We start from the raw sequence: 13,205 nt of genomic DNA, 5'->3' as shown, positions 1-13,205 counted from the left end.
AGACAGCGAAAATTTTGAACCTTCTAGAAACTCTATGTGGTATTAATTACTTTTGTAATTCATGTGGCAATATTGTAGTAAAAATAAAATTGAGGTGTTATTGAAGTAATTATTAATTACTGAAGCATTTTTTTAACAGTATTTGCCTCTAGCGCACATTATATTCATCACATATCACATGAAATCTACCATATAATTTGATTTTTTCAATGTTTTTTATCAATGTAGTAGATAATATGTTAAATAAACATATGGTAAAGTTTCATTCAAAATTTCCATATTTTGATAGTAATTTTCATCGTTTCGTCGAATTTTTGTCGAAATTAAAAAATCTTCAAAATTTCCGTCGAAATTTCTATCAAAATTTCCTCGAAACCCGAAATTTTATTCCTTGTGTGTCACTATCAAAACAAAATGATTTTGAATGATGTGTTATACATGTGTGTATATACTATATATATTTTTCGAATCTTTAGTATATCCTAAGTTCCTAACAATATAAGAAAGTGTTTGATTTGTTCACTTAATTATTTGGGATTTGGGTGGATAGAGTCATAGATTCCCCCAAATGAAAATTATGGTTTCACCTTTCTTTTTTGCTAAACTTTTCTTATTTTCCTCTTTGCAAGCCCTCAATTGTATTATTCTTCATCCATTATGAACATTTTTTTTTTGGGTCATAATTCTTAACAATGTTGAATTTTTTATTCTGTCTAACATTGTAGATAATTTGGGGATTTAAATTATATAAGTCATGAGAGTAACATTTTCATTTGGAGGATGAAATGAAAGAAAATGTATAAAATTAAAACTTAAAAAAAATTAAAAAATTATGCTTAATTTTACATTTAAATCTCAAATGATGTAGTAGTGTATATATTGAGAAATTATTTTATATAACCGATACACAGCCAAGTGATGTAACTAATCCAACGTGTCATAATATGGGTGAATGTTATTAATAATACTCTTACACATTGAATTGGTTACACCATCTGTCGGTGTATCAGTTACACCCAATAATTTTTCCATTTGTAGGTATCTTTTCCTCTCTCATTCACTCCTATCATCTTTCTTCTCATTTTTTTTCTTTTCCTTTCTTTTTGTCCCTTTTATATTTATTAAAAACTAAAACAAACATTATTAATTTATTACCAAACCTGATAAATTTCAATGCTAATAATCTCACTAGCATTGCATAGATTCTTTTTTGCTGAGAGAGGACATGACATAAATCCGACGTCATCAAAAGCCACAAATTGATACATAATAGCAGCATTTCATTCATCATTTGTTCAGTTGAAATCTTCAAAGGAAAAAAGAAAAGGCTAGCTAAATGACCTTTTATTACAGATATTTAGACAACATCAAAGTAACTAGATCAACACTTACACAATCGTTTGAACGGCAACGATTATACAACCATTACCAATCGAAAGCAGCAAATAATGTACATGCTCACACGCATGCATGCACGAGAGAGAGAGAGAGAGAGAGAGAGAGAGAGAGAGAGAGAGAGAGAGAGAGAGAGAGAGAGATCAGTTATTTGTAGTTGATAGAGCTTTCTTCCGAATTGAATTCACTCTCTACTTCTTCAAGAGAATGGTGGTTTCAGCAATCATGGAAGTGACAACATATGGGTCCATGTTTGATGCCGGCCTTCTGTCCTCAAAATAGCCTGCCATTTGTAACCACAAGTTAAAAAAGTAGATGGTGATGAAGCTAAATTCAAAACTGATCTATTTCGAGGAATTTCAATAAATGGGAATTGACAGAAACACAAGCACATTCACATTCATACCTTTGCCTTCTTTTTCGGTATCGCGGCCAACACGGATGGAGGCTCCCCTATTAGCTACACCCTGTGGTTTGACAATGCAAAGGTGAGTGAGTGCACAAATTTCAAATAAACATGATTTCCACAAACACAAACAAAAGAAATGTGAAATCTTGGATAATAAGTATACTAGTGTTTAACATAATGATAAATTAAACAAAGTATAATTAAGCTTGTTACCCAAGAGAAAGTGTGGATGTCAGCAGTCTCATGGCGACCGGTCAATCTCCTCTCATTGCCTTTTCCATAGGCAGCAATGTGCTCCTTGTGGCGCAAACCAAGCTTTTCAATAGCCTTCTTAATTACCTCAATCCCACCATCATTTCTCATTGACTTGGTACTGAAAGGAATAACAAAAGTCAATCACAATCATGTCATGTCATCACACTTTTGATTTCTCTTTAGTTTAAGTTTTGCACAAATTACATGCAAATTTGACTTAGAGATTTAAGGAACTACCTGTAGTTAGTGTGAGCACCCGCACCATTCCAGTCACCCTAGTAATACATAAATAAAAAAGTGATAAGTACATAAGAAATAAAGTAACAGTAGAATGAAAATAGGAAAATAAAGGTGCTTGTGGTTAAACAAACCGGGATTGGTTTTGGGTCCAAAGAAAGAACCACCCCTGCAATTTCTGTGATTCTCTGTTCATCAAGAATATCAACATATTAACAACACAATCCCTCCAAATATAATATATACATATGTGGAGAGAGAGAGAGAGAGAACCAAACAAACTATACATCCACTAGCTATATCTAATTATATATATGAGCTTTTACCTCAAGAATGTATCGAGCAGCCCATAATTGATCCCCAGCAGCAATACCAACTGTAGGGCCAACTTGAAATTCCCACTATTCCACAACAGCAAAACAGGACCAATTACAACACGTTGATGTATAAATTCACCATAATCAAATCAAAGTATCATATATTTCTCTCATTTTTCTTAGCAATAATGAAAGGTACAAGTGATGAGTATATATACTTGGCCTGGCATAACTTCACCGTTGATACCACTGACGTTGATTCCAGCATAGAGGCAGGCCTTGTAATGTGCATCCACTATATCACGACCAAAGGCCTTGTCTGCCCCTGCGCCACAATAGTAGGGTCCCTACATGGATAGATAGATTGTCATCATCATCTCACAACCATAAGGTATAAGTACACGCCAGCCTAATATGTTTGGGAAGCTTTCAAGTATAATATGGTAATGAAAAGTATAAGAAGCTGAAAAAAAAAAAAAAATTGTTATGATTACAATCATGCAAAGTACCTGTGGACCAGGAAAGCCACCAAGTGGCCATCCAAGTGGCCACTTAGTATCCTTCTGAAGTAGAGTGTACTCCTGCTCAATGCCATACCTAAACAAGAGTTCTCAGAAAATCAGGCACAGTAAACGACAATCTGACAGACAATAGATGAAGGCAAAGTGGCAAACAATAGATGAACTATTTTTTATGCTTTAGAATACTTGTAATTCTTTTTTGTATTTGTTTCTGCTAAATAATGTTACATGTAGTAGATGACCTTCTTGGTCCACATAGTAGATGACCTTATTTTTTAACATTATTACATTGGTCATGGCCCTCATGGGTGCCTCAGCACTTTTTGGTCCACCTCGTGCCAACAACTACAAATTGGATTGGTCGGTCCAATCCAAGTGACCATTGACCAAACTAAAATTAATCCTAATAATGAAGCTGGTCCACCTTCTAGTAGTCTACAGTTTCTAAGAAGATTATTAGCATGGCCCATGGGCATGAGACAACTAAAATAATACAATTTAATAAAGACAAAGCTTTGTAAACGTCAATAATGATATAAGTGGTGGCAGAAAGAGGACAAAATGATGGACCCCATCACTTGAATTATTATTAATGATAATTATTCAAGATTCTTATCGCTCATTGTATTTTATCAATTCCAGGTATTTGATTTGACCTTATCTAAATTATCGGCCAATCTAATTATATACAAACACACAGTCAATCACCAGCCATGTTCCACCACCTAACCCATCAAAGGCTTGGTAGTTTAAGCTTCAAAATGTAATCCACCAAAACCCAGCATAACTTATTGGTATTAGGTATATGATGGTGGCAAATTCTTTTATTTCCATCTTGTACCCCTAAAATGACTCACACCCCAGAATCAACCTAACCCCTGGGAGTGGCATATTTGTCAATCCATCCAGTGGGTGAATGCATAATAGATACCAAGAACAAGTACAATAACATTTTAAGCTCTATGAGTTATCTTGAGAGAATAAATAAATTAGAATTATGATAATTTTTTTTTTTGATAAAAAATTAAGAGTTCAATTAGTATATAACAAATAATTAGTATTAGTATATAGAATAATATAGTACCAAGGCTCCTCGGCGACGACGTCGGAGTGACTGAATATCTTGGCAGCATCGAACCTCTTGTTGGTGGGGATCGGCTCCCCCGCCGGTGTGTACGCATCGCATATCACCTATTTCAGAGCGAAAAGACAATATTAGCCCTTGACTTTTTACGATATAAAAGATAAATAAAACGAAAAAAAATCGAATCAAATCACGTAGATGTTTACCAGGATATTGTTTCCTCTTCTGAATGGGTCCTTAAAAATGGCCTGGGGACTGAACCAGTAATGTCAAAATCAGTTAAAAATTGCATAAAAAGATGCTTTTGATCATGGCCATTTATGAAGATCATAATATATAATTAACAAGGGAGTTGAGGTGATCACTGATACGTACTACAAGATGACTTCACTGTCGTCTCCAGGGGCTTGGTCTGTGCTTGAACCGTCGTAGTTCCACTTGGGGAGTTTTGCTGGGTCTGAAACTGGTCCAGGTAGAGTCTGTTTACTCAACCATGAAAGTAACAACCATATATTCAATTAATTGATTAATTTAGTTTTAATCAGTAAATGAAATGCGGATCGATGCACTAAATTCAAAAAGAAAAAGGAAAGGCCTGCCTACCCTCGCTTTGCTTCTCAAGTCCAAGCCAGATCCACCAATCCTATAAGGGAAAAGAGAAAAAACAGTGTAAGAGAACAGCTTATACGCGTTAATTAAGGGAATACAAAATATGAGGAGTGAGAAAGATGGAGAGGTTACCATATGTACTCGGCGATGATCCTCTCAGTGGATTCTGAGAGATTGAGGTTGATGAGATCGGTGAGGAGAGACATGGCTTGCTTGCTTAATTTGACGCGCGGGTACTCACGGAGTGGGAATGGAAAGGCAGAGAGAGATCTATGGATGAAAATGGGGTGTTTGGTTGGGTGTTTAAGTAGGTGAAAAAGTCCACCACCTAATTAATTTTTTCCAATAAAAAAGGAAGGAAATATACATGTACAGGCGTGTTTCATTGGAAGAAAGTTCCAAGGATCGATATGCGTTGTAACGATATATTATAAGGATTGCGGAATCCCCGAGATACTTGGGAATCTTGATTGTTTTAATTTGTGAATGAAAATCATTTGATTGTGAAGTACAAGTGTATATATGAGACTATGAGTGCTTTACTTATGAGTCTAGGTAGGCCTTCATATGGATTTATGAAATACTACTGCCACATGTATTTGTAGCATCACTCTATATGTAAGTACGTTTAATTATTTATATAAAAGGCTTAAAAAACACTTTTAACTATATATGGATACATTCTACATTTAATTCGAATTTCCTCCGTTTAGATAAAAACAAAATTAATTCTATGTTAGTCATAACTGCTGACAAGGACTAATCTAGGATTGCTATTTTTCTCCATTCTACACAAGTGCCTTACTAAAGAATCTCTCCCTAAATTAGATTTGAGAAATCATAGATATGACTTTGGAAAGGGGTTAAAAGGAATAACGGTTAGTTTTAAAAATAAGAAAGGGTTAAATATAAAAATGATTTATGAACTTTACAATAAATTTTAATTTAATTCATTAATTATAAAAAATGTCAATTTGGTCCACGAATTTTTCAAGTTGTACCAAAGTAGTACAAACATTAACTTTCATCGAAAATTTTAACGGAAACTGGTCATGTGCACAACAAGTGACCATATTTTCAAGGGCATTTCAGTATGTTCATCACATTTTCATGTGATAAATTTCGTTAATTTTCGAATAGAAGTTAACTTTTGTACTGCTTTGGTACAACTTAAAAAATTCGTGAATCAAATTAACACTTTTTATAATTAATTGACTAAATTGTGAATCAATATAAAGTTCCTGAACCATTTTTATATTTCACCTAATAAAAAAAGAGTATACCGTATATTTCTTTCAAAAGAAGAAAAGGGTATAAGTGTAACCATATTTCTCTATGCGAAATTGGTTAGTTTTATAACTTCTTTAATAAATCGCCCACTTTTTTTTTTTTAGAAGATAATAAATCGCCCACTTTGAATATAGTTTTAATTTTTAATTTAGATTATCTGACCATAAAATAATAAAAGAAATAGGTTAGTCTTAACTTCTTAAGGTGCCATTTTTAGAAGAAATTTTATTTTTTATCCCCGGCGAATTGAGGGTCGGCTATCTATCCGTACAGCCCTTTACCTCTACGACTCGGAGGTCTCACTATGTCTACCTGGAAGTGTCGTCGTTTTGGCTGGACTGAGTCACTGAGTGATGCAATTGAATGAATTCGCAAAATGGCGTCCTTTAGGCTAGTGTCTCGCGCTTCGCGCAGGTTTCTGAATCCTTCACTCTCCCTCTCCAACTCCCTATTCGCAGTCTCTTCTTATCACCCAACCACCACCATCAACGGCCTAAATCATAATCCTAATCTTAACCCAAGCCTGTTGATCCCATTAAATCAACGGCACCGTTGGATTCCTAGTTCTGCTGAATTTGATCTGAGACTCGTAGCGCACATCTCGACCTCGTCGTCGTCTAAAGACGCGAAGAACGACGACAATCGGCGCAGCAATGACGCCAAGGCTGACGTGTCTTGGATCGACTTGTATTTGCCGAGGCAGGCTCGTCCTTATGCTAAGCTCGCTCGCCTCGACAAGCCCATTGGCACCTGGTTGCTCGCTTGGCCTTGTATGTGGTAAGTAATTTTTTTTTAAAAAAAACTTGAGTGCATTGCTTGGTTGATTGGAAAATGGAGGAATGCAGAGGAAAATTTGGGTTTTGAAACCCTCCCTGCTTGCAATTTGGCTTAGTTGAATTTACTTTATTTTTCCTTGTTTTTTTAAAAAAGACTTGATTGTTGGTGCAGGTCAATAACATTGGCAGCAAGCCCAGGACACCTTCCTGATATCAAGATGTTGACACTATTTGGATGCGGGGCTTTGCTTTTAAGGGGTGCTGGATGTACCATAAACGATCTCGTTGATCGGGATATTGATACCATGGTAATGTCCATTGCATTTTCTTTCATTACCTGTCTTCTATTGGAATATAATATTGCTCGTAGTCTTGATTATCTATCTTGTGGTGGCTTTGGAAGTATTTGTGAAAGCATATGGGGTTTTGAGTGACAGTGGGATTGAATCTTATATGCTATGCTACTCATTGGCTCATTGGCTCATTGCAATTGGCAATTCATTTGATAAATTTTGATAACTTCAGTACCAATTATGCTACCTACTGTTTCAATCATCAGATCAACTGCGAGCTGATTTTATTATTTTCTTTTTATTTTTTTGTCTATTCTATTACTTTTAATGCCAGGGAATGCTAAATCGCACGACTAACTTGTAAATTGGAGTAGAGGAAGATTCCAGGGGTTAAAACCTTTTGTTTCACTAGACACTTACTAGTTCAGTTAGATCCGATTGAAGCATCATAAATTTCTTTTATCAAAGACCTAGAAGTTTACTTTTTGATTTTCCCTTTTCAATTCCTGGTGATATATGAGAATTCTGTAATGCAGGTGGAACGCACAAAGTTGCGACCAGTTGCAAGTGGTCTTTTGACCCCTTTTCAGGGGCTCTGTTTTCTTGGATTTCAATTGCTTTTGGGTCTTGGAATTCTCCTTCAACTGAATAATTATAGGTTAGTGTCATTTTCATTAGCTACTGTTGTGTTTCTCTTGTAGCAACATTTTATTATTTATTTTAAGAATGAAAGTTATCAAATTATCATGTGAACAGATTACCTAAGAAACAAAGTGTGTGACTCTTGATTCACACTTGCACACAAACCTTGTCAAAGGTGAATTCATTTTTACTTTGATAGATGCAATCTTATTGAGCAAGCATATGAAGATTGTGTAGTTCATTGGAATTGACAGCCGCATTTTGGGGGCTTCATCTTTGTTGCTAGTTTTCTCCTATCCCCTCATGAAGAGGTTGACATTCTGGGTAATTAAACCTCTGGTTTCTTAACGTATCCTGAAGTTTTCTTTTATCTTTAACTTTGACTTTCATGACAGTTGACTAATTGATTGATATATGCTATAATGTGTGGTGCAGCCTCAAGCATATCTAGGTTTGACCTTTAATTGGGGAGCTTTATTAGGATGGGCTGCAGTTAAAGGAAGCATTGATCCATCTGTAGTACTCCCATTGTACATTTCTGGAGTAGTATGGACACTTGTGTATGATACGATATATGCACATCAGGTACAACAAAAATGTCATGAAGATCAAACACTTTTTTTTTCCTCCTCTTTTTCTTGAAATTATCTCTTCGAACCTAGAAACACAATGTCTATAAGCTTCAGGTCGAAATTCCAGAACACAGAGATAGATATGGAGATGAAATAATATTTCATGAAACACTAGTACTTAGACATGCTCCTGTTCTTATCTTCTTTGGATTGCAATTTTAAGTATTTGAGACTACATGTCTAAGATGATAGATGTTCAAATTTATTAGTCAAAGTATGCGTGCTATGGAGATATGCTCTATACTTTTTTGAACATCTTTCTGTTTACATGCTTTGACTGGTTTATAGTCAACTTTGGTTATCGACGCTATTTAATATTAGATTAATTTAATTATTTTATTTTTGATCGTGCTTGCAGGATAAAGAAGATGATCTGAAAGTGGGTGTTAAATCTACAGCATTGAGATTTGGTGATTCAACGAAAGAGTGGATTACTGGGTTTGGAATTGCGTGCATTAGTAGTCTTGGCCTCAGTGGATATAATGCTGAAATTGGTTTTGTTTTTCTTCTTTATTTTCATCTTCTATTTATTTTTATTTTTTTATATCATATTACTGTTATTGGAACTTTAATCTAATTTTTTTTTCTTTTTTTTTTCAACAAATCCTTAAAATGTGGAGCAGGGTGGCCGTATTATGCATTTTTGGCGGTTGCATCTGGACAATTAGCTTGGCAGATATGGACAGTTGACCTTTCATCCCGGGCTGATTGCAATAGGAAGTGTGTATTCTGATAACAGGATTCTGATTTCAAGTATTAGGAGTTAAATGTGTGCATTGCTTCAGTAGTAATCTTTGTTTAGCTGATGGATAATTCTCCAATCAAATTGAGACAAAAAAAGGAAAATAAAATATTTGTTAGGTACTAGGTTTTTAGATTATTTACTTTGATTAGATTTTAACACGATCAACTTGCCTAAGCATTTCCTCTTGTCTTGGTTCCAGATTTGTGTCGAACAAGTGGTTTGGTGCTATTATTTTCGGTGGAATCTTATTCGGAAAACTTGCATCATAGCGGTAAGGTTACTTTTAGTATAGTTACAGCCTTGGTTTTTAAATACATTTCATCTTTTTCATAAGAAAAAAAAAAAAAAAATCTTTCTCTTGGACTGTGACAGCATCAGATACACTGATATGATGGAAGTTTAAATGAATTATGGGGTACTGCTTGTTGAATCTGCAAGGAAGTTCCCAGATTGAATAAATGGAGGTTGCAAGATCATTGATACGCAGCATCCGAAGTGCAAGAATTTGTATGTCACAGCTTTCTTATTTGTTATCAGGAGTTGAGGTAAGTATACTTTAAAAATAGACCCTTTTGTTGGGGCTTGTTGAATTGTAGGGGCAGGGCTATTTTGGCAGGCACGTTCTTAGAACTAGGTGGTAATGCCCATTTTTATGTGGCAATACTGTTTTATTTATCCTTTTGTCTAACATAGGGGCCAATGTTGTTGTAATATTATTCTTTTTGTAGTTCGGGATATTGTTTTGAGATCCATTATTTCCAAATAAATATTGGTCAGAGTAGCTAAAGGTTTTTCCTATCCTTTAAAGTGTAAATTCAGCTGCACGTACATATCTGCAAATTAATCTGCAGATATGCATAACTTCAACAACAAATCGATCACTACCAATCTGAAACACTATATGCATGTATGCAACCAATTAATTAAGCTGCAATCAGCTGCAAATCTTCCGTTATCTCTTAGAGCAATCTTATTGACTAATTTATATTTCCTTGATCAAATCAAACAGTATATGTCTATACTACTGATCAAAGATGGCCAAGAGTACGAGGAAGGTCCTCAAGACGCCTGTGTCAGAGATGGCCAAGAGTACGGTGATGGGGAGAATCCCAATTTACAGAGAGTTGATGTTTTCAATTGTGAGTCAAGACATACTTGGCACAGTAACATTTTCTTTTTTAACTAAAAGAAAAGTTAGAGAAAATTATAAACCAACTGAAGGAAAGGAAAAATGCAATGCGGAGGAACGAGAAGCTAGTTAGCGTTGAGATTTGATAGAATTTGAAGTTTGGTTTGGAATAAAACGGTTTCGATCTAAACTGGATCCAAGCCTTTAATTTCCTTATCTAATTTCAAGACCATATGCCCAATTTTCTCCTTGCGTATCCGAAAAGCAGATTGAATTTCGTAGAAAGTAAGTACATTATCTTGAATGGCACGTCATTTGACTGCTTACTCTTCTCCTCCACAAAAGTCGTGGCTTTTTTTTATGTAACAAAGTCATGGTTTGGACTTCGCACTTGGCCCAGGGATCCAAATGTAATTGACCTTGTTAATCTCGAGGTCCAAATGAGTTTTGCATGGAAACTTCGCTCTAATTTCTTAGAAAATCTGCTTAGACCGTAAGACGCAAACAAAATTAAAATGAATTAATTAAGAAAACAAATCAAATAAGCAAACGCGTTTTTCAGCTACATTATATTATCCTTCCCTTCATTTTTCATAACACATATTCATTTCTTGAACTTGTGATTCTTCCAACTGAATTAGCAAGAAAAGATGAGGTTGGTTAATGATGGGCAGTGGGCACGGCCATTTGGTAATCAAGCAATCCACAGGTTCCTATATAATGAAATTGTGAACAGAAACAATGTCGACGACGGATTCGATTCCTCCTTTAACAAAGTCGAAGAAGGATTCAATTCCTCCGTTAAATGGATGGCAGCTTCTTCTGTTGGTAAGCAGCTTCAAGCCTTGAACCCAAAGCACAAGTAGTGATTTTGTCTTGCTTGCATATATAGCTGTTTTATCATTTTACTCTCGTTACATTTTAATTATTTCATGTCTCTGCTTTTCATACTGTAATAGCACTTGGATTGGTCGATTTTGCATAATGGATTGGATTTTGAACACTGCAAAGTATATTATAAGTTTTTTTAATGTTTTACGTATTGCTCTCATTTGATTTTTCAGTTTATGCATTGGTGGTGGTCATGGCAATTGTAGCCATTGTATACGCCATCATTGATTGCTTGAAAAAGACAGGAAGTGCTATTCCAGCTTATGCCCGGATAGCCAACAGTACTGACAGTACCAATTCATCCAATGATGTGAAAATAGACTCAAAATCTGAATTCCCAATAATTCGTGACTCACAAGTTGAGTTTCAAACCGTCAATGGGTTTCTTAGCAACATGGCAAGAGAGAAGCCTATAAGGTTTTCACCTGAGCAACTTGCAGGGTTCACAAATGACTACTCCACCATATTGGGATCAGGAGGTTTTGGAGTAGTCTTTAAAGGGAATTTCGGAAACGGAGTGGAAGTGGCTGTGAAGGTGCTCACCAACACTAAGGATAAGAGAGTTGAAGATCAGTTCATGGCAGAAGTTGGCACCTTGGGAAGAACTTACCACATGAATCTGGTTAGACTCTGTGGCTTCTGCTTTGACCCCCAAATGAGAGCACTTGTGTATGAGTACATGGAGAATGGCTCACTTGATAGGTTTTTGTTCAGTGAGAACAGAGAAATAGACTTGGAGAAGCTTCATGGCATTGCAGTCCAAACCGCAAAAGGGTTAGCTTATTTGCATGAGGAGTGTGAACAAAGAATCATTCACTATGATATTAAGCCTGGGAATGTACTTCTTGATAAGAATTTGAATCCAAAGGTGGCGGATTTTGGACTCGCCAAGCTTTGCAACAGAGGAAGTAGTGAAATGCTCTTTACCAATGGAAGAGGGACACCAGGATATGCAGCCCCAGAGATGTGGAAGCCTTACCCTGTGACTCACAAGTGTGATGTTTACAGTTTTGGCATGCTTCTCTTTGAGATTGTTGGAAGGAGAAGAAATTATGTTGATGATGATAATGTAGATGAGTCACAGCAATGGCTTCCAAGGTGGACATGGGACATGTTTCAGAATAATAAATTAGAAGTAATGTTGTCACTTTGTGGGATTGAAGAGAAGGACAAGGAAAAAGCAGAGAGGATGTTATTGGTAGCTCTGCTATGCATTCAGAATTCACCAGAAACAAGACCTCTCATGAGCAATGTAGTGCAGATGTTGGAGGGAGGCAAGGAAATTCCTCCACCACCTTTTCCTTTTGAGGATTCAATATCTCCTCAACCAAATTTAAACCAAAATGGTGGAACAGATGAAGACATGAATACTTCTGCATCAGGCAGAAAGACTTCGGAACGATCTCCTTATAATAGTACTGTGCATGCAACATATGAAATTGAGTTAGCTGCCTTTTAATAGTTAAAGAGATAGTTGTATGTCTTCAGACCAAAAAAAAAAAAAAGGAAAAGTTTTGTATAAGTCAAGAACTCATATGTTCTTTTATTGATACTTTCATGAAGTGATTTCACTTATTGTTGCATAATGTAATGTGTTTTATCAATCTGTATATAAGATGCTCAATGGCATTGTTCTGGTTCTTGTACAAGAAAATCAGGTTGTCATAGATGTTAAAGACCTTACAGTGGCATTCTTCAATTTATCTTTATAAAACCAAAATCAGGTTATCTTACAGTAGCTAATTTAAGACAATAGAAGACAAGACAGAAGCATCAAGCATATATGTATGCACCACCATCATGGAACTTGTAAAACCAAATTTTTGGCCCATCCCATGCCAGCCTATTCGAGCTCCCATTTGGCAAATCATAATCACAAATTTGATCAAACTAATTAAGATTAAAACAATTTGAATCCTAAACCTGCTTTCAAGTGTAAGGTACATAATGGAAAGAGCCAGTTGTTTAATCCAAACTAAA

The 13,205-nt window shown here is 35.6% G+C and overlaps 3 protein-coding genes across 6 annotated transcripts; 2 read left to right on the top strand and 1 right to left on the bottom strand.

The window, feature by feature from the left end:
- Positions 1 to 1,259: 1,259 nt before the first annotated feature.
- LOC147295842 (glutamine synthetase PR-2) lies at positions 1,260 to 5,221 on the bottom strand. 3 transcript variants are annotated; one of them, XM_086232409.1, is made up of 14 exons: positions 4,960 to 5,221; positions 4,822 to 4,861; positions 4,594 to 4,697; positions 4,425 to 4,473; positions 4,219 to 4,325; positions 3,123 to 3,210; positions 2,832 to 2,960; positions 2,623 to 2,697; positions 2,431 to 2,484; positions 2,297 to 2,334; positions 2,018 to 2,177; positions 1,802 to 1,862; positions 1,539 to 1,678; positions 1,260 to 1,508 (listed from the first exon to the last, which is right to left on the bottom strand). In XM_086232409.1, exons 1-13 carry the CDS (start codon positions 5,031 to 5,033, stop codon positions 1,587 to 1,589), a joined length of 1,071 nt encoding a protein of 356 aa, XP_086088535.1. In that variant the 5' UTR covers positions 5,034 to 5,221; the 3' UTR covers positions 1,260 to 1,508; positions 1,539 to 1,586. The 3 variants fall into 3 exon arrangements, with proteins under 3 accessions (XP_086088535.1, XP_086088534.1, XP_086088533.1); XM_086232408.1 differs by having other exon boundaries at positions 1,260 to 1,494; XM_086232407.1 differs by having other exon boundaries at positions 1,260 to 1,678.
- A 1,122-nt stretch (positions 5,222 to 6,343) lies between these two features.
- Positions 6,344 to 9,992, top strand: PPT1 (polyprenyltransferase 1). 2 transcript variants are annotated; one of them, XM_086232663.1, is made up of 9 exons: positions 6,344 to 6,894; positions 7,066 to 7,201; positions 7,723 to 7,844; positions 8,083 to 8,152; positions 8,264 to 8,413; positions 8,819 to 8,954; positions 9,084 to 9,180; positions 9,405 to 9,476; positions 9,578 to 9,992. In XM_086232663.1, exons 1-8 carry the CDS (start codon positions 6,494 to 6,496, stop codon positions 9,472 to 9,474), a joined length of 1,182 nt encoding a protein of 393 aa, XP_086088789.1. In that variant the 5' UTR covers positions 6,344 to 6,493; the 3' UTR covers positions 9,475 to 9,476; positions 9,578 to 9,992. The 2 variants fall into 2 exon arrangements, 1 of the variants encoding a protein (XP_086088789.1); XR_015120429.1 differs by having other exon boundaries at positions 8,819 to 9,180; positions 9,584 to 9,992.
- A 955-nt stretch (positions 9,993 to 10,947) lies between these two features.
- Positions 10,948 to 12,879, top strand: LOC147295840 (LEAF RUST 10 DISEASE-RESISTANCE LOCUS RECEPTOR-LIKE PROTEIN KINASE-like 2.4). Its single transcript, XM_086232507.1, has 2 exons — positions 10,948 to 11,162; positions 11,399 to 12,879. Exons 1-2 carry the CDS (start codon positions 10,985 to 10,987, stop codon positions 12,682 to 12,684), a joined length of 1,464 nt encoding a protein of 487 aa, XP_086088633.1. The 5' UTR covers positions 10,948 to 10,984; the 3' UTR covers positions 12,685 to 12,879.
- The last annotated feature ends 326 nt before the right edge of the window (positions 12,880 to 13,205 follow it).

Source organism: Dryas octopetala, chromosome 2 (assembly GCF_963921425.1).
Source record: "Dryas octopetala chromosome 2, drDryOcto1.1, whole genome shotgun sequence".
Taxonomy (NCBI): Eukaryota; Viridiplantae; Streptophyta; class Magnoliopsida; order Rosales; family Rosaceae; genus Dryas; species Dryas octopetala.
This window is presented reverse-complemented; position numbering and strand designations above follow the sequence as displayed.